Consider the following 22,341-nt stretch of genomic DNA (forward strand, 5'->3'; position numbering starts at 1 on the left):
ACCAAAGCGACGGTGAGACTAATCTCTGCGCCAGCTAACAAAATACCGTATCATACCAGAGATACTCACCTCGTCCTGCGCACAAAGACCGGGCCTAGGGCACGAGTCGAGAGAAGCTATGGTGAAAGTACATAAGTTAATTAGTCAAGTAAAAATCGATAAGGTGAAACGTTCAAGATGCTGCTAGTGAATCCGCATTATATTCAAAGTATTACTGAGTCTTTGATAGGTGAATGGATTGGAAGCGGTTTTATGCACATACTGCTGGCTCGTACATGACCTCTACAACATATTGTCGTGTACGCTCAAATTCCAGAGTTGTCTACTTGCGGCATAATCTGAGCAAACTCCAGGGTTTGCTCCTCGTCCTCGTAAGAAGTTCCTCCCATCTGCTGCATGACTCGAACATCATACTCTCGGATGCTCAGCATCATTAGCGGCCCTAGCATAGAATAGTAGAATGCGGTGGAGATCCCGGAGAGTATATTCGTATATACCAAGTTCGAGACGAAGTTGAGCTAATATGCATGTCAGCTTGCGACATCTTTAAAATACCAGAGAAGGCCTCGTACCCCATTGGGGAAAAAGGTGCTGATATTGATGATTGTGGCAACTAAGGCTCTGCGACGTGTTATATTAGCATGCGTTTAGTTATCGGTCTGATGAAAATTGAACCGTCTTACATGAAAAAGTACAAGATGTTATCTCTAATCATCAGGCCTAGCAGGCTGTTCATCGTATTGCTCCCGGTTCTCTCTCTGAGCCGTTTCACTAGGCTCATTAAGCATAGGGCGAAGAGCATAACCTCATATACGGCGAGAGAAATAAAGAGACCCGTTTGGTACCAAGCTTGCTGAGCCGAGAAATCTACTTCGCACCACGATGCCTTTGCTGACAACGGAATTACTGGAGATCGAGCGAATTAATAACTAAAGTTAGTAATCTCAACTCGTCGATGCTCAAGCGCTCACCCGTTATGTTTAGTGGCCTTGATACTAAAGTCATTGTGACGATAACCACGCTGGCACCTAGCACACCCAAGAAGTAAGGTCCCAAAATCCACAAAATCCACTTGTCCCTTCCAAATAGACCGTATATCCTCATTGCCATCATCGCTAGAATAAGGATATCAGATTTCAGGTTAATATCACCTTCGGTGGGAATACGCACCGTTGCGAGCAGCAAATAAAGAGAACTCTGATACCATGCCAAACGTGAGTATGACCGTACCTACAAGGTTTCAGCAATGTCCTGATGGGATATAGGACTCGAACCTTACATCTAAGGAGTATCACTATTACTGTTAGATTATGCAGTGATTGGATCTTACGTCTTCGTCCAATATGTAAAGATGTCGGGCGTGAGCGACTCCATAATCGGGTTACAAAGTGACAAACCTGGACTGGAAGCTTCAAGCTCATGGGCAACCCTACGATAAGTTGTTACGTCTTCAAGGTGCATCGTCACGGACTTTGAGCAAATACATACCCAAACTACCATGGTACCATTGCAACAGCTACCAGTCAACTGCGAACCGTCATGAGAAGAAAACCAAGACACGCACATGTTAAAGAAAAGACCGCCATAACGCATCTTTTGGCAATTATTCTTGTAAGAAGACTATAGGAAATGTTGAATGTAGCCATGATACATACAATAGAATATAAAATCTTTGAAGTTTTCGAATACCGCTCAGCCTAATTGTGGCAAGAATCGTGGCGTCAGTGTTGTTTTCGGGCTCGCTTGCATGTAGTTTACCCATATAAATTCTATCTGAGCCAGGAAGCAGTCCTAATTAACCTCCAAATAGGTAACTGAATACTGTCACTTACCTCTCTTCCCACGTCCAGAGCTAAGTAAATAAGTGAAAGCTGCGTTAAATTCTTTATTAATGCTAAAATCAAGTTGGACCAACATACCCCAAGCATAAATACTGAGGCAGACCACCGTAACTGATGCTTCTTTAGCGCTATTCCACCTCGCAGGGGCACTCTTAATAAGTGCCCATCTTACCGTTCATGTACGCTGACGTCTGCAAAGATATGAGTGTTTGTAGTTCTGCAGAGGACATGATGGGTTGACAAAGCGGATGGTCTGAGCAAAGGATGGGTATGCGTTAGTGATTCCTTATATAATAATACCCCTCTTCTCGACCTCGAAAATAGCAAGGCGTGTCTAGTGGCGTTATTCTCTCAGAGACGATGATAACCTACAGCCATTAGTGCTGTATCGACAGAGCAGCCGGGCCAGTCTCTCACTCTCACCAATGTATATTCCTACCATGCAATTATCCTGATTGACCGGTCCCACACCAAAAATTAGCCACTTCTCGCTGATGCATTCGGTGCCCCAAATCGCCGTGCTCACACGAGAGAGAGAGTTTATATATTTATATCCTGCGGAAAACGCGCGTGTACTTGATCAGGCGGCGATGCAGTACTCAGTACTGGGGTGTGCTCTGTATGAAGTGATATCAGGTACTAGTACGAAGTAGAGTGCCGGACAGGGTGTGCGACACCGCCCTGCTCACGGAAATCCGCAATGAACTTTATTAAACAGGAGCCTGTACACAGACACTTCGCTTCGGTCCCAATCATGAGAAACAGTAATACTTTCCCCCAGTTACTGGTGACCTCAGAGTAAAATGAATGCGTTGGGGATTGGGAGATCCCAGCGACAATGCACAGCTATCGAGGATCCCGGTCGAGGACGAGGGTTCGGAGGTAGGCGGCGGAGTATGAACATATGGAATGTAGACGAGGTATATGGCACCGAGACGGCACTCGCGTTCTTCTCTCCCCTAATTCGTTATGATAGCGTCAGTGAGCGTGCGCTTATCGTTCTCTACGATACATATACCATCTCTAACGGCGCCGACAGTCTTATACATATCCGGGGATTTTCGAATAAACTCGCTATGATAGCATCAATGAGGTCACACATATATTTAAGCTTTCGCAGAGCGTTCTCACTACGGTGCAGCGTAGCGGGAACGATAGACATTTCCGTGGTGTCCCAACACCGAATTGTTTGATTTCGCTGCCACACTCCGGCCTCTTTATCGCACACATGCACACTCGAGGAAGTTCTTAAACGGAGGCCTTGTAGAAGCTAACATCGTGGGTGACAATGAGGCCCAGGGGATTACGACGTTGCAGCGCCCCTCTAACAGCTTATCCACTCAAGACGACACCAGATTCGACAGCAAAAGAACGCAAAAGGCGGTGTAAACAAGCAAGCATTAGCAAGAAGAGTAAGGTAAAGTAGTACGACAAGCTCGTGGTATCCTATGCAAAAACGTCCAATGATCACCCTCCCATCAAACAAAAACAGCATGCAAAGGTCGACAACTTGATCGTCCATGTCTATATCATCAATGGTCGTCTCTTAAACACCCCCAATCTCACCGAGCAGGCGGAGCAAACTGCTCATTCGCACTCTGCGAGACTGAAGACCCAGGCGTACCCTCACTCGTAGCCACCTCTGGCTTCTCGCCGTGGGCCTGCTGGCCCTCCACAGCGCTCTCAGGCGGCGGATACGGCACCTTCTGCATCAGCGGCGAAAGCACCAACGCAAGCCCCGCCCACGGAATAAGCGCAAAGAACGTCCAATGCACCCCAAACCTATACGCCTGCTCAACCACGCCCTGCACCGTCGACGGCAGCTGCGATATCTGTTCGAGCGAGTGCACGCCGTCGTTCGTCGAGAGGTTGTGGAAGAAGATGCGGTCGAAGGCCGAGTACGCGCTGCTGTCTGTGGCCGCGTGCGCGAGGTAGGAGCGCACTTTGGCGTTCATGATCGCAAACGACTGCGCAAGGGCGATGAGACCGCCGAGGGAGCGGAACTGCGATACGAGCGTGAGTTTGGGGACGAGATTAGCAAGGCACGGGATGGAACTCACGAATGGAAGCAAGCCTAGGACTCGTGGGCGCAGGTCACCCTCGACGGCTCTGCTGAGTGCAATCAACGGGCCGATGGTCAGCTGACCTCCGAGACCGAAGAGGGCGAGAGAGCTATGGAGATGGTATCAGTGATGGTGCGGGTACTGGACGTGATAGTTGAAACGTACGCATCGATGTAGGCATTGCTGTCCTTCTGAGCACCGATTCCGCCAATGATGGAGCCAATGACAATCGCAACCAAGCCAATCATGGCTGGATATTTAGGCTAGAGGCGATGTGAGTTATGAGAGATGAGCGAGTCTGAAACAATAAGTGAAACACACCTGATGCGTGAGTGACATGAGCCGTCTCGTGATGATAGATCCGACGAACTGTGGGCGCGAAATCAGCGGAATGCGAAAGATCAGAATGTCCAAAACCACATACCATGCCCGGAACGTAGAACAGGATTTGGATACTGACGCTGTTGATCGAGCGTCCCTGGCCCAGCGCACCGAAGATGACGACGAAGTAGAAGGACTGGTACATAGACATGCCGGACAAGAGGTTGCCAAACTGAATCGCGATAACGTTGGGATGCTTGAACGCTTCGAGCGGCAGAGCGCGGAACATGACGGCGAGGGTCGACGTCCTGGTCGGGTCCTGTCGAGCACGGAGAAGAACCCACTCCCATGCAATGGTAGCAAAGAAAAGAATGATCCCCAGCACGAGGCTAGCGATGAACCGCCCCGACTTCCATGCGTCAAAGGGTCCGTAGCTGAGCGCGAGAACAATGCAGAGTGACGACAGGAACATAAGGGCAATCCCAAGCCAATCTACGAGAACGAGCTTCTCGAAGATGGAGTAGTTCTCTTGAGTCGACGTAGGAAGACGGGGGATGGGGTCGCCTTTCTTTGCCATTTTGCGTAGGAAAACGAACGAAAGAGGGATACCGACGGCCAAGCAGATGAGACTGACGACAGACGTTAGTGACTATATGCGCACGAAAACTCGATTAACTCACTTGATACCGAAGAACCACCTAAAGTTATCTTCAACGAGAGGTCCGGAAATCACCGGTCCAACAACGAATGCTATAGCATACATAACCAAGACATGTGGCTGGCTTGTGTTGAGGCCGCTGTCCGCGAGGATGATTTGAACGACCTGGGCATTGACGTGAGTGACTCATCCGAATGTACTGCGTGAGATACTCACCATCAAGAATCCCGCTCCTCCGACGCCCTGAATGCCTCGACCTACGGCAACCACCACCATACTTTCCCCTACGGTAGAGATTATGCTGCCGAGGAGGAAAGACCAAAGTGCGACTTGCATGGCGGCAAAGCGCCCAAACATGACAGCGGTAGCCGCATATAGAGGCAAGAACGTGCAGTTGGTGATGAGATATGACGTTCCTATCCAGCTTTGACAGAGTGTGAGCGGGACGATAAGGGCACGACTGCGCACACATGTCGTACCTTTGCAAGTTCAACGCATTGAAGGCCGACTTGGTCGAGAGCGTCAGGAAGGGTGTACTTCATTCATGTTTGAGAAAGACTCACGGCAATATGTGTTTGCCCTTCGGATATAACTATAGGATGGATCGTCGTGTTAGAAGCGTGGGGGTGGGGTGGAGCGTGCAGAAGCCAACGAACTCACGAGTGTAATCAAGGGTCTCCAGGAACACGGGAACAAGCAGGCATGAGAGGATTTTCAGGTCTCGGACGAGATGAGGTCCAAAGAAGGATTGGCCTGAACCAGAGGCCATATTAGAGAGAGTTGGATGGGGACGTGAAGGAAGGGATTGTTGATGGTATTGAGCTAACCAGCGCTGGTGGGTTTTATTGCCGCGCCATGCACCACATAGCCCTCGCATCATCCCAAAATAGCATTTTCGCCTCGGAATGTCAACAGCCGCCGAGGCCGTGATAGTGATCTGACAGCTCCCGCTACTTTTGACAAGGCATTCAGATCTCCGCCGGCTTGTATCACTGCCACCCCATTGTTAACGCTCTTGACGACTTGCAGCGAACCTCCCCATCGTGCATTGTTCTCGATGTCAACAGAACTCGATTGTGCTCCCCAAACAATGACCTACGCGTCGAGTACAAAAGCTTTTGCGAGCATTGTTCGGCTTTGCGCCAGCACACAAGGGACCTTGGTATCTTGGCGACACGCGCTCTTCCCACCATGACACCCGATCCCCGGATAGGCCACGTTGATTGGCAGTGTGGCCGTCGATCACAACATGTTTTCCTGCAGCCACTGCGCCGCAGTGAGTGTCCGTCAGCCTGCTTTCATCTGCTATTGGATATGAAGCTGCGTTTCATCAGACCTCCCGATAAGATACGCTCGAAGCAGTGCATTGTGTACCTCTGATGGCGTGAAGTCCCGATAAGATTTCCCGTCCAGGTATGAAGCGCCCTGAGCTAGTCGGTCTTTGATGCATATTTGATGTTTCAAGTTCTGCCGAGCCTCAGAGAACTATGGCGTCCGAGCTGCTCTTCCATTATGAGATTATGGTGTCGCTTTTCTTCGTTAGCTTCGGACCAGACCGCACGTTTGAACCTCACACGAATGTTGCGATCCACGCTACGATGCTCTCCGGATGGCACTTAGAGACCGACGACCACTACTGCAGCCAACACATTCCTAGAGCTAGTGTTCGGGTCTCCTGGGGGGGCTCGTACTAGACCTCTCTACGAGATTCTTCTCTGTCTCTACAAAGATTCGTCTAGCTAGGAAGATCAAATATGGTAAGCAACTTTACCGTGTGGCGTCACGATTGGTTTTGTACACTGATTTGGCGTCTGATATGCAGAGGTGACATAGGCTTTATCATTCACATCCAGAGGACAATCAACCAAGGATGTTTCAAGTAGCACGGGAATATGTTTTTCCATGAGTACAAGCTGCCTTGAGAAGTGTACAGCGCTGAGGCTAAGCGAGCATCAAAGAAATCAAAGGCTGGAAGAACGTATTTCTAGGAAGCCTCCAAAAAGCCGCCATCGCTAGCGCTCTTGTCTGGTCGTTTTCGGGAAAGGATACTTGGGCGACCGCTCCACATTTATCACTTGCACCGGTGAATGTCTTCTCCGGGGACAGTAAATCGAGCAAATGCTGTCCGGAAAACGGAGAGAAGCTCGACGTCCTGTGTGGGTTTGATTACCATGACAGTTGGATCAATTAAAGTGCAGTATTTACTATGTAGGTGGTGTTTACGCCAAACTCGGCTTCGACTCGATATCGCCATTCTCCACTCTCAACTGCGTACCATTCCCCTGATGTTCTAGGAAAATAATTTTCAAGGAATATTCGTGCTGCATGGAATGGATGAAGAATGCCGTGCTTCATTCCAAGGTGAAACAAAGCAGCCACCCCGACCTTAACCGCACTCTGAGTCGCCGGAGAGCAATGCCTGATACTCATGTAAACTGATGATAATATCATGCTGAATGTAGCGGGATAGACGGCCGCTGAATCACCTACGATCGTGTCGAGCCATCAGAATATCGCCCAAATTTGGGTCAGAAAGACACACTACGGGGCAGTTACCTATGACTGTCCTCCCTGAGATTTACAAATATCATGGAGCACGGTTGGCAGGTTTACGCGTAGTGTGCTAAAGTGAACGCGAAGCAACGTGAAATAGTTTTTAGCGAGAATCCGACGAGGATCATGTTTCCATCGTCCTACTACGACGTTCTAAGTTGGAATTTGTCCAGTCTTCAGCTGACATCGAGACTTTCTTGAGCATCATGAGGTTTCGAAGAAAGACAAGTAAATGATAAGGAAAACCGAGATAGCGGTTTGATGGAGAATGGGAGGGAAACTGGTACGCACATGAAATCCTCTATTTCTTATTGGATAGCGATTTTGAATCCGGACTACGCATCTCGCCCCGCCATTAATCGGTACTGTAGGAAAGGTTCTCCGCAAGCAGAATATGCTCGCCTGATCTGAACACAAAAAGGATGGTTCATGTAGTAAAACGTTAATGACAACGACTAGGTATTAGTACGATCAATGAAGAATCCGTAGCGTTAACTTCTGTAACGGGGTCTACATAGATGAGATGAGATGGCTCCATAAATCTTGAGTGTTGCGTGCGATGAAGCGTCGGAGAGCGCTGCCGAGGGCCAGCTCGTCATTTGTATCCCTCAGGAGTATGATCACTCCAATCAATATCGCGATCTGTTATGAGAACATTGACGTCAGCGTTTGTAACGCCCCGCCTACGAAAGAGAAAAACAGACCCTGTCGTCCGAGATGTCATGCGTACTCCCTAATCTTGTCCCAGTCAGGCAGGCCAAAGATACCAGGGAGACGATTCCAAACAGCCACGCGATTGGTTTGATGTGATTCAGAAGCTCTAAGGGCGCAGACCTCGCACAAGTCGGCCATAACATCTTCAGGGATGTCGTCCAGGGGTGCCACAGTAGAAACAGGGAAGAAACAGCGCAGAAGAAAGTCTTTCGTCGCATCCGCACAGGATATAGATTGAGTGTCGCATTCAATACGCAGGAAGGAGAAAGTTTCGTTCGAGAGACTCCAAAACGGCTCAGTGGCGAGAGCGCAGGTCTGTCGAGCCTCGGGAGACAAAACTTGCACGACCTCTCCAGTTTCATCTCGAGCTCCTGTTAGGATCTCTTCGAGAGAACAGTAGCCGAGACACATGTAGTACGCCGCAGGTAGAACAACGTGAAAGTCCATCTCCCGCGCAAGGTTGATCATGGCGAAGATGATATCTTTACTCAAAGTTACTTCCCAGGGTGAAGTCACTTTCCAGTTCTCCGTCAATCCGCTATGAAACGCGGTGAAACTGCTCGGAAAATCCGCGACCATCCGAGACTTGGCCTCTTGAAACAAATGAGGAATGTCATACTTCTTGCCTAAACGAAGAAACGCAGCTACTACTGCAATGGGTACCTCGTCGTCTGACGAGGAGCAATAACTAACTCCGGATAAGCAAGGAGATGACAACATCCCATCGACTTGCTCACCTGCGGTCGTAAAATGCCCTGAGAACATGTTGCAGATCCTCTGCCGAGTCGGTGAGATGGACGACGGGACAACGCTCAATTTCTTCTGGTCCTCCACAAGAGGCCGTGAACATGTCCCGAAAGATGGATGAATACGAGCATAATATGCCGCGGTGGACGCGATACAGTGCAGAGCAGTCCGCGGCTACGAGGACGACGTTTCCGTCGTCATACCATGGGGTGAGACGCTTGGTACGTGTCCAGTCCCCATCTACAACGCAGACTTCGGTCGACATCAAGAGTTGCAGGGTGCGTATTGGTGGTGGATTGACGGAGAGGAAGAGAGAAACTTAACCGTTGGACGCTGGGATGAAAGGCGCCTGCGATCAAAAATTTCGACATAATGGGTCACATGCACAAGTCACAGTGCCGTGCCTCGAGGACCCGGAATTCGCGGCCCTAGCCCCTATTCATTCACCGGCTACATATTGACTCACCAATGGTCGCAAGCCTCAGTCCGCATAACTTCGCTCACTTGACGCAATGTACTTTCTGCGTCAAAAATGTTGCATCGATTCAAGCGACAATATATATCTACGCTAACGCGCTAAGCGGCTGGTGCCTGTGCTACCACACCATCATCCTTCAGATCATCCCAGACCGTTGCAAGATTAAACAGAGCTGGGAACTTGTTCCACGCATTTTCTCTTCCTTCATTGTGCAAGATGAGGTTATTACTGGCGCACAGAGAGCACATGCCCTGATTCCAGTCATGGTCGAAATTCTCCAGAGCCTGGGCGGCGAAGGCCGGGTAGAACTTGTTAGATAGAACGACTCGTTTGCGATCTGCGCACAATGTTTTGGAACGGCAGTACGAGTTTGACGGTGAAGGCATAGGAGAAGCCCATGAGAACGTCTTGGAGGCTAGCGCTTGGAATGACTGCCACGAAGCCACACAGATGGCACGGTTGTGAGACGAGAGAGATGCTATCTCGCCTTCTTCTTGCACCCCGTTGTAGATCTCTGCTAGGGAGCACTCCGTCATGCATGCGTATAGTGCTGCGGGTAGCACCCTCTGTAAGCCGACTTCTTGTGCTATGTTCGCGACTTTGATGAATAGCGCCTTTTGAGATGGGAAAGAGATCGAGCGAGAACGAGAACACCATGACGCGAAGTTGTCAGGAAAATCGCATAGAAGGCAGATCCGCGCTTCCTCGTAGAGCTCCTTGATCTGGTACTTCTTCCCGAGACGCAGGAACGCTTCCACCACAGCGAATGGAATCAGCATCGCCTGACCCCTCTGGTGATGATACCTATCGAAACGCCTGTGTTACTTTCATCTATCTTTAGGATACTCCATGATGAACTTACCCTCTTCCGTAGAGAGCACGTAGCACATGCTCGATATCATCTGCTTGATCCTGCAGGTGAACTACAGGGCAGCCGTCGATGGCACCTTCTCCTTCGTGAGAAGCGGAAAACATGTTGCTGAAAACCTCGGAATAGGTCGAAAGAACGCTTCGGTGAACGCGAAACGCCTTGGTGTCATCAGCAGATGCAACGACGACATTGCCGTCAGCTAGCCAAGGTTGACAATGTTGGGGCATGAGGGTAGTCTTGAGGTGGTCTGATATGCTGTGAAGAGTTAGAGCGTGAGCGGTATGTAGGCGGGGTAAAGTGCACAGCACCTTGATCAAGAGCTGTATGGGTGGGCGCAGTTACACTAAGATTATGATTGATATCCAGAGGGAAGAAGCTCACCGGAATTTTGCGATGATTCGGCGCCTAGATAAGCCTAACAGTTCGTTCTACGTTCCGGGTTTAAGTACGACCGTGACCTTCGTTGCTCACAATGTGTATTGGGAGTCAGAGCTTACAATATGGCCCCTCCGACTGAGTGCCCATTGCTATGTGATGCATATGTGTCATGTCTTCATCCACAAGAACCCGCTACAAAGGTGACCGAGAGGAAGACAGACATGGACGAAGGCAAGTGACAGTCGCTAGTGTTGGTCGAGTGAAAGGAGCTCGCCAGATGTGCGAGTCGCCATGCGGGGAAATGCCCGGGCCCCTATTAATCCACGTCTGACCAATGACAGAAACGGGATCAGTCAGCTGCAGCGGCTTGTTCCTCTCCACTAGCTCCGACTTGACCTCCTCGCGTCAGTTACAAAACATCTCGAACATCCCGCATCCTTTGTTTGCTGACGATATCTCACATATAAGGTCAATATGTACATGAATCGTCTCTGGAAACACATGAAACAAGTTGAACCAGCCATGTTACTGCGACCCAGATGAATACACGTTTTTAGATGAAGAAGTCACGTTGGTCAGTACTTGCCCAGCCATTTGACACGGTCCCTTCTGATGTTATCACGGTATATTGACAGCCAGCGACTGTCATCGACAAGGACGCACCAGCCATGTCAAAAGCTGGGGTAGACCTCGCCTCCCTCTCGCTCTATCCTGCCACATCCGAGCAGGTAGCCGAATCTCGGAGACGTCAATTCGTCCAATGGGGACAGCATCTCACCGAGGACCAGTTTAACGGGCTCAGCGACATCTACGACGCACGAGAGCAGGCGACCGGCGGAAAGTGGACACCATGGTGCGTTCTCCTCAAGGTCTGTTTGGCTGTTTCATGACTCATGAGATGATCTGGGGCGCTTCATAGGGTCCTCGCGCCCAGGGACGACCCAAAGACGCTCGACTTCATGTGTGCATGCGAGACGTACGAGCCATCCCTCCTAGCCCACATTCTTCATCACTCATACTCCCGCTCGCAGATACCGCCGAGTAGCCCTCGTGAAGCGACCTAACAGCACCACCCTCGACCAAGTCCCCGCATTCGGCCTCGCGTGCGTTCTTACCCCCAAAGCCAACCGTGGCAAAGGCTACGCGTCGCACATGGTGCGCCTCCTCCACTGGGTCCTCGCTGCCGATACCCTCGATCCCGCGCTCTTTCCCAGCGCGTGGGGCGCGCCTCCGCCCAAGCCGCCCGGCGTCAACATCGGCGACGCACAGTTCTGCGTGCTATACAGCGACGCCGGTGCGGATTTCTACCGCATGTCCGGGCCCACGCAGGATAAGAGTGGCGGATGGGAGGTGAAGGGCAACGTCTCGACGCTATGGGAGGTTGCTGCTGTAAACGACAATAAGAGCGTCGAAGCTGCGGACAAGCTGCGTTGGAACGACCTTCGGGAGGAAGCGGGGTTGGAAGCGCTGTGGGCGAGAGACGCACAGTACATCCAGGATTTGGTCGCCGCAGCGAGCCTGCCGAGTCCAAGCACGGCGGTGATTGTGTCGTTCTTGCCCACTCAAGGCATCGCGATGTACCAAGTCCCCCGATCTAGGTGGCACACGGAGCACATGCACACGCTCGATGTGTGGGGAACAGAACTCCACGATCAGCCGGCGGACGAGCCGACGTACGCGACGTGGGCGGTCGACACGGCGTACAATCCTCCACGGCTCATTGTAACTCGTATCAGAGCGAGCTCGAAGACGTTCCCCTTGCTTATAAACAAGATCTTGCGGATCGCGAAGGAAGCGGGGCTTCAGAAGGCGGAGATATGGAATTTGAGCGAGTCGCTGGTAGAGGTGGCTGCGTCACTGGGCGGCCGGACGTATGAGAGGACGGAGCATCTGCCTGCGCTCAGATGGTATGGCAAAGAGCAGACGCGGGACATTCATTGGGTGTTCAATGAGAAGTGAGTACTAGTGGCGAGCGCTTTCGGAATTTGTTCGCTCGAGTTTTGACTGATGATTGTTTCGAACAGGTTCGGCTGGTGCTAGCTTGATCCGTGAAATTCTAGTACTGACCCGTTACTTCGTTATGATGTCTAGCTACCTTGATGAATATTACCTGTCATGAACCACGAAAGGTCCCGTTAAGAAGCAGACCAGACTAGCTCCTACATACTTCGTCTTAAGTGCTTCATCGAGTATACGCACTATTACAAACGAGCCCGCTAAGCAGACCATGGTCACGGTGTGAGTGAAGGGCCAGCCGCGCCACAGCGTCTTGAGAGCACGTGCGGCGTGGTTTGAAACTGGCCGTCATCCGTGAATCCGCGACAGTACTAGTGCTTGTCCCCTCTCCTTATCTTGATCCATCCACACTCGCTGAAAATTCCTCTATACATGCCCTTCTCCACCATTGATGGCCTACAGTTCGAAGAAGACGATCACGCGGTTACCGCCCTCAACCAGTGGCTATCCAAACAGCAGCAAGGAGCAGCAACGGCAACATTGAACCCCTTTGTCTTGAATGCGCTCACCCGTCGTCGACCGGTGGTGAAGACTCACTTCCATAGCCTTCAACTTGAATGTCAACGCCTGGGAGATCTGATCCCGGAAACATTGCGCAAGGCTTTACTAGTAGCGGGGAAGCCACGCGTCCTGCGTCCGCTTCGGGAGTTGGAGGTGCTCGTTGAAAGCGACAACCCGGCATATATACTGCTCAACGCCGCCGAACCCCTATATGGTAAGTTCCTGCTATTACTCCTGGAGCTTCTAATCAGAGCCGAAATCATCCAGAACCTGCAACCTACGGAGGGATGACGCGGAGGTCAGTACTAGCGCTCTTCGTCGGTCGCTCAGCCACTCTCTTGGATACCTAGCTGAAATCACTCTATCATACCTAGGGGAGAGCAGGCGTATTACTTGTATGGTCCATTCACTAGGAAATACAGGGGAAGCGCTGTGGACGATTTCGTGAAAGCCCTCGATATGTACGATAAGATGTACGACAAAGACAAACACTTCGGCAGGTGTATCCCTATAATACAGTCCAGCGGCACGGGAAAGTCGAGGCTCATGGATGAGCTTGCTAAAACAGTATGTAAAACTGTAGTCTTCCTTGGTCGATAAATAAATAAAAGGTGTTGCTCAGGTGCCGTCCGTCACAATATGTTTCCGACGCGACAGGCAGCAATACGATTTCCAAGATGGATGGCCCCCCCAAGATATGGTTCCCAGAGATTATCTGATGGAAAAGCGTCTATGGGCCAGGGTGAGCGCTCTCGCCGTAGGCACCCTCCGCGATATGACTGATGTGCAATCTTGTTCCACATGCCTCAGGCTGAGATAGCTGCAGCCGCTTTCCTCGGCGCAACATCTACTTTCCTCAACGACATATGTGTCCAGGAAGCAGAGAACCTTACGCCTGGACGAGTGCCCCCCTGGGTGACGTCGTTCTCATTGCAAAACCCTGCAGCGCCGCGGAACTCGAAGAGGCACCGCTCGTTTCTCGAAATCAACGAAATAGCAGAGAAGCTACTCGCTGAACATGCTGGCGTGCTATCCAGGTCTTACAACGCGGACGACACATATTATGTGGAAGATAAGTTTTCGGACGGCTGCATTCCCCCACTTCCAGAAGCCGAGCGGATCTCCTTGTGGTGTCAGCAAATCTATCGAATTATGGTCTCCGACGCAGCTGAGAAGCTAGCAGCGACACTTAGGCGGCACGGCCATCGCTTCCTAGTCATTGGTTTCAACAAATGTCATTATCTCAACGACCACGAGTCCTTGAGAGACGCCGGTTTCACCATGTCTATGCTCGCCATGCAGAGGATCATAGCCGCAGCCGATGAGTTTTCACTCGAAGACTTCACCTTTTGGTTTACGTTCGTCAGCACCAACCCCTCGGTATTTGACCTTGGTCCGCCCAGGGAAGATTATCCGTCGAATAACCTCCGACATGGCAAAGATCTTCTCCCGCCGTACATGTCCATTGGCTTCGATCAAATGGTTCCTCCGAATCTATCCACGTCACCGCACGTAGCCCTTTCTCTGGATAGGCTCAAGATGTATGGTCGCCCGGTAGGTCCACCATGTTATATACTCTGCAGATGTTGCTTCATTCTGAATTAAACTGTAGCTCTGGTCGGCGGAGGTCGAAGATACACTCATCCTGCAGGCTTTCTTGAAGCTGTTCTGCGCTGAGGTATTCGTGCCCATGAAGGTTGATCATGTCCTCGCTGCTTTCTCCCAGCAAGTCGGTCTCAAACTTGCACGTTCGGAGGCATCGGCTCGCGTTGCCCTAGAAGGTGTTAGGCGTCACATGAGGGTGCTACTTGCTGTCGGCGATCGCGCTTATGTTGAATCAAAGGTCCCATCGGAACCCTGCCTTGCTCTAGCAGCTGCTCGGGCGCTCCGGCCTTCGTTGATGGATCTGGGCGTTGCACTGGATACGCTAGTTAAAAAGCTCATTATGAATGATAGGCTCGTTGATTGGAACGCCCATGGGTTTGTCAAACTCTATGCTCGACTTCTATTGACTCTTGTGCGCGATCAAGCAACGGACAAAGACGGCAAAACCGAGGATTACTACGTTCACAAATCACAAGAATATCACGTCCGGACTGTTACTCTGGCTGACCTTCTCGTACAGCTTCACGGGGACGGCGGTCAAAGGAAGAGTTGTCAGGAAGATGCGCAAAATCCGCAGAGCAACATGTACCAAAGCCTCCTGGAGATGGCGCAGCAAAAGCACGTGAATTTCACGCACTTTTGGCACCTCGAAGAGAGCGTTGGGAACCTCTTGTCCGATTTCCTTCATTATCTATGGGACTGACAATGCGCAATTCAGTGCTCGCACGATCAGCCTGTCATCGATATCATCATCGTCACTTACTCGGGCTCGCTCACTTCAGAGTGGGACGACGGCAATCTGGGCATGTTCTGCATCAAAGTGAAGTTCGGGAGGTCGGATGATTCAACAATCTTGGCTGATGCACTGGTTGGCCCTCGAATGAACGGGGTCAGACCGCGTGACGAGGTTGTAATGCTGATGGACTTTGGAGATCACTCTGACTTCGAAGCCGAGCCACGATATCATCAGAAACCTGCCGTCACGCCATCGTCAGAAAACTGGAACGGCTACCTTGACCAAGAAACAGAACCACGCTGGTGTATCCACGTTCGGGGGCATGGCCAAGGGGCAGGCAAAAGTGTATATACTCATATGGGGTGAGGGGGGGAGGGTACCTCTGGATGGCCTTACAGAATCTCGGACCAACTTCGGACTTGCCCGAAATGTCCATGTCATCCCACCGGAAATGGCTAGAACACCCCTATTTGCTTAGTCACAAACCCTTTCCTAGGGTCCCGCTGCGCAGCTAGGCTAGCACAAATTACCTAGAACTACTGTAGCAGTTATTGTAGCAATTATTGTAATGAAATGGAAACGCGTCTGAGCTACATCTGATACCCCTCCCGATCCTCCTCGCCGCGCTGGGCGTACGCAAAGCAGCTATATATAACAGCGAATCAATGAGGAGATGCCCAAGAAGTCTCGGAAGGGTAAGGAGGTACGTACCGATGCACACTTGTTGCGACGGGGTGGGCCTTACTTCGAATCGTAGAAGGAAAAGGATGCCGATGGTAACGACCTCACGGCCTCGTCAACTATGCCGTGTCCCAGTTGCAAGGAGGTCGTCGTCGTCGGTTTCGGTGGGCGTGCAAATCTAAAGATACATCAGGCGAGCAGTCAGTGCAAGGGAGATTCGGAGAAGGACAAGGCCAAACCAAAAAAAAGACTCACCCTCTTCGACCTTGGAGTCAGGCAGGTTGCTCGTCCACCCTCCGAGCCCGCCGCTGCCGCCGCTGCCACCGCCGCCAATGCATATCTCGCCCCAGCTCTCGCCAACGCTCCGGCCGCTGCCCCTACCCCTGTTACTCCGGCCCCTGCTCCATCCAATGCGGCACCTCCACGACCGTCGACCGCGCTGCCAGCTGCGGTTGACACGCTCCTCTCCCGGCTCAGCGACTGTGTTGCCCGTCTACCTCCCGATGTCCCGGAGGCCTGTTCTACCGACGAGATAGCCAAGTTCGCGGATCTTCGTCTGGCGTATCGAGGCGTGGATCCCGAAGCGATCTGGGAGGGGGCCGATAGGGAGCTGAATGTGTTCATGGGATTTGGACGACCTGAGGAGGAGATAGCTGCAGAGGTACGGAGCGGGGTAGGGGGACTGCAGGGGTTAGCAGGGTTTTTCCGGTTCTTGATGGTCGATGTCGGCGTCGACCCCGTAATTCTGAAGGATCGGGTCGATCGCCTGGAGCGTGCAGTTCAATCACTGTGAGCAGAATCAGATAACACGCGCGAAGACTCACTCATAGGCATGTTATAGTGGTCAGGTCGATGTAATTGACCCGGCTCTGGTCGATCTTCACGCGCCATCACCCAACGTGCTGCTGTCTCAGGCACTTGCAGGCCCCGCACCGGCGTCTACGTTGTTGGAGCTGCGTGCCGAATCCACGACAGAGATGCGACGGGACTCCTCGCCATCTTCTCAGGTTGGCAGAAGGCGTTCGAACAAGGGGGTGGAAGTTGGCCGCCCGACTCCATCAGACGCCGTCCCAGATGTCATCGACGTTGACAGAAGCGACGACGAACCGGAGCTAGAGGCCGGGGCAGTAGTGAAAGTCAGCGCGTCGAAGCGGCAGAGATGTGGTGGATATGAAGTACTCGCCCCTGCGGGTCAGTCCGCCGTCCTCCTCTATCCATGGGGCCTCCACACCCAATTCCCCCTCGGCTGGAACGCCCACCTCAATACCAATCGTGTCTGGTTGACATCTCTTCGATGCTCGGGCTTCACAACAACGAGCTCAGCTTGTGCGGCATGTGGTGGTCTGTCGAAAGATGGTCAGCTCCACTCCATTATGAGGAGGATGAAAGAGGGAGTGCACGAGAATACGCCTCACATATACCAGCCGTTGGCAGGGCTGTACGCAATCCTTGGCCAGAAGACAGCCTTGATCCAGTCAATGCGGCTCGGACGCGTCAACTTGACGAAGAAGCTTGCTGGCAAGATGTCGTCACTGGACGACTACCAGAAGTTTGTTATTGCCGCGGGAAATAGCGAGTTGACGCGATTGGATGCGTTGTGTTGTGTCTGCGTGAAGCGAAACATGTCGGGGGAGGCGATGCTGGAGTTGCTGGACAAGGCGACCAAGGGGCTATACAAACCAAAGGGCTTCACCGAAGCCGAGCTTCTCCGTAGTGTCGTATTCAGGCGCGTTGCAGGAGACCGGGCGCAAGAGATCTTGCAGCGATCGACTGGTGCACCCTCGCTCCGCACGGTGCGCAGGTCCTCGGTGGTGCGGCCGGTGCGCATCTCAGCTGCAATGCCTATCGTGGATGACATCGTGTATAACATCAACGGGTCATTCGGAATCGGAAAACAGAGCAAGCTTACCGTGGGGAATGAAACAGGTCCAGCGGGCTACCAGCTCATGATCGACGAGATAAAGGTTGAGGGGAGGCCAAGGTGGGACGACAAGACCAACATGATTCTCGGCATAGCAAGAGAGGACGCTGGGAAGGTTGGGCTCGAGTTCTGCTCGATGGCTGAGGTGGAGACGTTGTTGAAGGCGGTGAAGGCAGGCGACGTGAGACTGGCGGTGGAGGTAAGTGGCCTTTAATCTATTCTAAGTTACCTTCTCACAGATCGGTTGTCTCCATTCATTCAGGCCACTGTTGCGGCAATTGGACTACTGTCCGACAATGCACATGTGTATGCTGCCCGACCAATCTTGGTCTCAGGGACCTGTAAGACTGAGAATGCACAGACGCACGCAAAACTCATTCAAACAATCATCGACGCCTGTAACGCTGAGCCAAAGAAGATCCCTGGCCGTCTCTACAGCATAGCTTCTGACGGTGAGGCCCAGCGTGGGGCCGCCCTGGTCCAGCTCACACAAAAGAAGAAACTCTCCCCTGATTCCCCCATCTATGGCTACATACACGTTCTTCGTCTCCTGAACCAGCTTGTTGGTGATGATGACATCACCTCCGACAAAGATTATAAGCATATCTTCAAACGTCTCCGGAACGCCCTTCTGCGAGAGATGGGCATTATGATCTATGGCTTCCATGTTCATCGTGCAGTTATTGAATCTCAGCTGCTCTCTGCTGGTGTCCCTCGCGATCAAATCACGTACCTCCTTAATCCCAATGACAAGCAGAACGTTGGCTTGGCATACAAGCTGCTCAAGAAGGTTTGGTGCCTTCCCGAAGCGGAGCCAAATGCTCGACCCGCCTTGGCAGCAGCACGGAAGCATATCCGAATTCTCGGCGACTTCCTCAGGCACCTGGTTACCCCTTATACACGTCCCAAGATGACGCTACGTGATCAGCTCTATCATTTGAGTGTTGCCTCCCATCTTATGTGCAGTCTCTACACCCATCCAGCGGGTGGCAACGCATTTCTTCCAAAGGTCTTGTACACAGATATCCAGATTATGATCAAGAATGTGTTCTTTTCCGTCGCAAAATCGAAGGTAGATCGCCCGCTCGGGAACTTTTATATTATACTTCTTGGGACAGATAGGCTAGAGATCCAGTTCGGCTTGTACCGCACCGTAATCGGAAACGACGCCAACGCCGACATCCTCCAACTTGGTGGTCGAATCGCCGGCATTGCAGAATCAGCCCAGATCTTTGTCGATTACCCCCAGTGGAATGTTACACCACGCCGCTTAGACCTCCGCCCCGATGACGATGATGATGATGAAGCCATCAAAATCGATCACCTCAACCCCACATCCTGGCAAGGGGACGTAAACGTTCAGTACATTCTGCCGGTAACACCCTGGAATGAGGGTCGCCATTATGTAGAGTGTCAGTATGCCGAGTTCTCAGCTAGCGAGTGCTTTGCTCAGCTAGAGGAGACTGGCGACTTGTTGTTTCCTAGTGGCTATCCTGCCGGGGGTGTATACCACTCTGACAACGACAAGGATGGTCTCGAGGACGATGCTGAGCCCCCAGTACCGGCCGTCGAATCAGATGTTCTCTCGCTATCAGAGGACATCGATTTAGAAGATCACCTGGCTATCGAGGCAGCAGCCCGTGACCCTCGGGGTTTTGCTCCGCATCTCGAGATTGCTGGAAAGAACATTTACAAAGCTCGTATCCTCCGTCAATGCTTCCGGCATCTGTCCTCGGCTGGATCCACAGATCGTCTCAAACGCGTAGCTGGACTTGTACGCTTTGGCACCTTGCCAGAGTCCGATGGTGCTGATATGATGGCAACACTGGCGTCTTTTGGTGGTCCCACTCTATCTATAGGCGAGCCTCTAGTCACTCTGGTAAAATGTGATTCACGGCTTTTTCTGGCGGTGGTTCAGATCTCGTCGATTCAATTCCGTGGGAGAGTTCTCACTGATATGCCGTCAAGAGCCCTCCGCGAGGAAGGCGTCTTCGTGACTGCGCAGATACTCAATATCGCCGAAACAAGCCTGCTTGGCCCGAACGGCGAAGACTGGGAGTTTTCGGGAGGCTTGGGTAGGGTTCTCCGATCGTCGCCAGGGCACAACTACGAGCTTGTCAGCCCATACATCCGCCCTGACCATCCTATCAATGGCATCCCCCCCCTCCTCTTCTCAGCCGACGTCCTTCAAGCCCTCTCTCTAGCCCTGTACTCACAAATCTCGGAGTCATCAACTGGTGTTGCCCGCCTTCCCATCGTCCCTGTGTCCGACACATTCCCATATAGATCAAAAGGTATGGATAAGTTTTAGTTCCAACTCAGCCGCTGACATTATTTATGGTCAAGGTCGTGCAGCATTTGCATGCGACATTGATGCTAACACGTCGAAAGCCCGTGCTGGTGGTGGTGATGAACTCGACCTCTGTCCCTTATGCGAGCCCGAGTTTGAGCTTGATCGCGAGAACGGGCCCCGCTTGCTCGAGCATATGGGAGCCCATGTCTTATTCGACAGCAAGGTTGATCGAACGGTAGAGCTGTGCGGGCTCTGTGCGCAGCCAATGGCAATTTCCGGGTGCGTTTTTTATTTGCGAAAATCGAAGGGCTCAACCGGCACCCTCCAAGTTGACCCCACCCGGTCAATTTGTCCAAACCTCGTGTCCTTCGCGTACCAGCCGGCCGCAACATTTACGCCGAACGCTCCTTGTACCAACGTTCCCATCCCCTGCCCTCTCTGCTCTGTTACCGACGTGGCTGGCACACGGATGCCAGCTGTTTGGCGTTACTCCATGGAGGCGCACTTGCGCTCTCGACACTCGACCTCCCAGCTACTCCTCCATCTCATCAGCTCGCACGCGATCCCCACAAACGAGAGCGACACCATGAAGAGCCACATCTGGAGCCGACGGTTTGTCAAGTCCCGCCGCTCTCGTAAAGTCTACCAGCCACCAAAGCTGGTTATATCTGATGCTCACCGCTCGTCAAACCTTCAAGATGATGAACCACCGGCTCCCGACAAGTCAGACCACAGCGATACCGACGCTGAGCCCATGTCTGAGCCGGCGACTCGCCCGCCGAGTTCTCTCGCCTCACCGGAACCGCAAAATGTCGATGAACTCGACGTTGACGTCAACGGTTTGTCGCTTTATTACGCTTTTTCGCACCCTTGCTCATAACGTCTTAGATCCCGCTTACGACCCGCAGCTTGACGGCCCCGAGTTCACTGACAACGCCGTCGTCACGCAAACCGGAAGGAAGAGCCGTAAACGTGACTTACGTACGCTCCTCGGTGATTGCGAGTGTGGAATGCCGGTAACAGAGAAGGAGATCGAGGACGGAGTCACTATTGAGTGCTCCGTTAATGGGTGTGAAACCGGTCAGGTATGCTCTATATTCTGTTTCTCTGACTGTGCGCTGCTCACACCCGTTCACAGTATCATATGGTGTGCGTTGAAATGAACAGGAAAGACAGCTCCTGGAAATGTCCGGTGCACTCGCGGGTTAAAAGAGGAGGGAAGCGTCAGCGCAAGACTAGATGAATTGGTGAGCGCTTTGTTCGGTTTCGCGTTTTCCGTCACACTAAATCGGCCCTCTTGTTGAAGCTTTATGATTTACGATTGCATTAGCACAGCACGTAGTAGTAGTCGCGTGTAAGTGTCTTGATAAGATAAGATGGCCGAAATTATTCCAAATGCGGTTAGATTATCCTAATATGGAAGGGGGGGAGGGGGGGAGGGGTCCCTCCTGCACTCGTTACAGCGAGAACCGACCCACTTCGTAATTTTTAAGTCTTGCCTGCCCCTTGGGCATGGCTCAAAGGAGTACCCCATTGACAAAGGACTGACGCGAGTATCACTGGATGCACAGTCATGTTTTTTAAGGCGGAATACTGTGGAAAAACAGAGAAAATACTCAAATTATTTTCAGCGTTTTTCAGGAAAGAAAACAGGATAAAAACCAATGATTTTCTCACCATATATGGTGGATCAAAATCGGATGAAAACCTTGAGAAAACTGGATAGCAGCTTGCAAAAATTTGTGCACATGTGATCTGGTTTTTATACAGTATATGCTTAAAGTTTTAATGCAGAAAATCGAAACTTAATGATAAGAAAATCAGAAAGGAACTAACATGTTTTTGTTTTGTTTTCTTGGCACAATGTTTGAGAGATAACTAAGTATGGATACACCATAGGGATTCAATTATTGTTGAAGGAAAATGGAAAAGAAAGCAGAGTAAAAAATTTAAAATACTTACCC

At 51.5% G+C, this 22,341-nt stretch overlaps 8 protein-coding genes across 8 annotated transcripts; 4 read left to right on the plus strand and 4 right to left on the minus strand.

Annotated features, from left to right (window-relative positions):
- Positions 1-305: 305 nt before the first annotated feature.
- CONPUDRAFT_74244 (uncharacterized protein) lies at positions 306-2,071 on the minus strand (the record flags this gene model as incomplete). Its single annotated transcript, XM_007771645.1, has 10 exons — positions 306-518; positions 573-621; positions 684-906; positions 972-1,115; positions 1,171-1,230; positions 1,398-1,429; positions 1,565-1,620; positions 1,656-1,697; positions 1,833-1,852; positions 2,014-2,071. The coding sequence occupies 10 exons, from the start codon at positions 2,069-2,071 to the stop codon at positions 306-308; spliced, it is 897 nt and encodes a 298-aa protein (XP_007769835.1).
- A 1,149-nt stretch (positions 2,072-3,220) lies between these two features.
- CONPUDRAFT_138081 (MFS general substrate transporter) lies at positions 3,221-5,707 on the minus strand. Its single transcript, XM_007772068.1, has 10 exons — positions 5,544-5,707; positions 5,447-5,475; positions 5,363-5,391; positions 5,100-5,307; positions 4,906-5,048; positions 4,329-4,854; positions 4,226-4,273; positions 4,070-4,167; positions 3,902-4,013; positions 3,221-3,844 (listed from the first exon to the last, which is right to left on the minus strand). Exons 1-10 carry the CDS (start codon positions 5,650-5,652, stop codon positions 3,404-3,406), a joined length of 1,743 nt encoding a protein of 580 aa, XP_007770258.1. The 5' UTR covers positions 5,653-5,707; the 3' UTR covers positions 3,221-3,403.
- A 2,048-nt stretch (positions 5,708-7,755) lies between these two features.
- Positions 7,756-9,178, minus strand: CONPUDRAFT_138082 (uncharacterized protein). Its single transcript, XM_007772069.1, has 3 exons — positions 8,888-9,178; positions 8,141-8,838; positions 7,756-8,078 (listed from the first exon to the last, which is right to left on the minus strand). The coding sequence occupies exons 1-2, from the start codon at positions 9,160-9,162 to the stop codon at positions 8,157-8,159; spliced, it is 957 nt and encodes a 318-aa protein (XP_007770259.1). The 5' UTR covers positions 9,163-9,178; the 3' UTR covers positions 7,756-8,078; positions 8,141-8,156.
- A 240-nt stretch (positions 9,179-9,418) lies between these two features.
- CONPUDRAFT_166602 (uncharacterized protein) lies at positions 9,419-10,473 on the minus strand (the record flags this gene model as incomplete). The annotated part of the gene is made up of 2 exons (XM_007772070.1): positions 9,419-10,179; positions 10,238-10,473. The coding sequence occupies 2 exons, from the start codon at positions 10,471-10,473 to the stop codon at positions 9,474-9,476; spliced, it is 942 nt and encodes a 313-aa protein (XP_007770260.1). The 3' UTR covers positions 9,419-9,473.
- An 819-nt stretch (positions 10,474-11,292) lies between these two features.
- CONPUDRAFT_58204 (uncharacterized protein) lies at positions 11,293-12,583 on the plus strand (the record flags this gene model as incomplete). The annotated part of the gene is made up of 3 exons (XM_007771549.1): positions 11,293-11,477; positions 11,544-11,600; positions 11,656-12,583. 3 exons carry the CDS (start codon positions 11,293-11,295, stop codon positions 12,581-12,583), a joined length of 1,170 nt encoding a protein of 389 aa, XP_007769739.1.
- A 429-nt stretch (positions 12,584-13,012) lies between these two features.
- Positions 13,013-15,649, plus strand: CONPUDRAFT_155332 (uncharacterized protein; the record flags this gene model as incomplete). Its single annotated transcript, XM_007772071.1, has 8 exons — positions 13,013-13,355; positions 13,409-13,439; positions 13,516-13,708; positions 13,764-13,883; positions 13,952-14,695; positions 14,754-15,404; positions 15,465-15,566; positions 15,641-15,649. The coding sequence occupies 8 exons, from the start codon at positions 13,013-13,015 to the stop codon at positions 15,647-15,649; spliced, it is 2,193 nt and encodes a 730-aa protein (XP_007770261.1).
- Positions 15,650-17,641: 1,992 nt separating this feature from the next.
- Positions 17,642-19,471, plus strand: CONPUDRAFT_59025 (uncharacterized protein; the record flags this gene model as incomplete). The annotated part of the gene is made up of 2 exons (XM_007771618.1): positions 17,642-18,283; positions 18,347-19,471. Coding segments are annotated over 2 exons (1,767 nt in total), but the record flags the coding sequence as incomplete, so codon positions are not given.
- A 1,099-nt stretch (positions 19,472-20,570) lies between these two features.
- On the plus strand, positions 20,571-21,620 carry CONPUDRAFT_91157 (uncharacterized protein; the record flags this gene model as incomplete). The annotated part of the gene is made up of 3 exons (XM_007772072.1): positions 20,571-21,216; positions 21,266-21,490; positions 21,550-21,620. 3 exons carry the CDS (start codon positions 20,571-20,573, stop codon positions 21,618-21,620), a joined length of 942 nt encoding a protein of 313 aa, XP_007770262.1.
- Between the last annotated feature and the right edge of the window lie 721 nt (positions 21,621-22,341).

Source organism: Coniophora puteana (genome assembly GCF_000271625.1).
Source record: "Coniophora puteana RWD-64-598 SS2 unplaced genomic scaffold CONPUscaffold_8, whole genome shotgun sequence".
Lineage (NCBI taxonomy): Eukaryota > Fungi > Basidiomycota > Agaricomycetes > Boletales > Coniophoraceae > Coniophora > Coniophora puteana.

What these genes read in the sequence shown, in the direction of transcription:
- CONPUDRAFT_138082 (XM_007772069.1), bottom strand. Translation starts at nt 9,162, where the DNA reads ATGTCGACCGAAGTCTGCGTTGTAGATGGGGACTGGACACGTACCAAG. An exon ending in AGGGCATTTTACGACCGCAG is followed by an intron (nt 8,839 to 8,887) that starts GTGAGCAAGTCG and finishes ATCCGGAGTTAG; the next exon opens with TTATTGCTCCTCGTCAGACG.
- CONPUDRAFT_138081 (XM_007772068.1), bottom strand. Translation starts at nt 5,652, where the DNA reads ATGGCCTCTGGTTCAGGCCAATCCTTCTTTGGACCTCATCTCGTCCGA. An exon ending in TCATGTCACTCACGCATCAG is followed by an intron (nt 4,168 to 4,225) that starts GTGTGTTTCACT and finishes CATCGCCTCTAG; the next exon opens with CCTAAATATCCAGCCATGAT. An exon ending in TCCTAGGCTTGCTTCCATTC is followed by an intron (nt 3,845 to 3,901) that starts GTGAGTTCCATC and finishes CTCGTATCGCAG; the next exon opens with TTCCGCTCCCTCGGCGGTCT.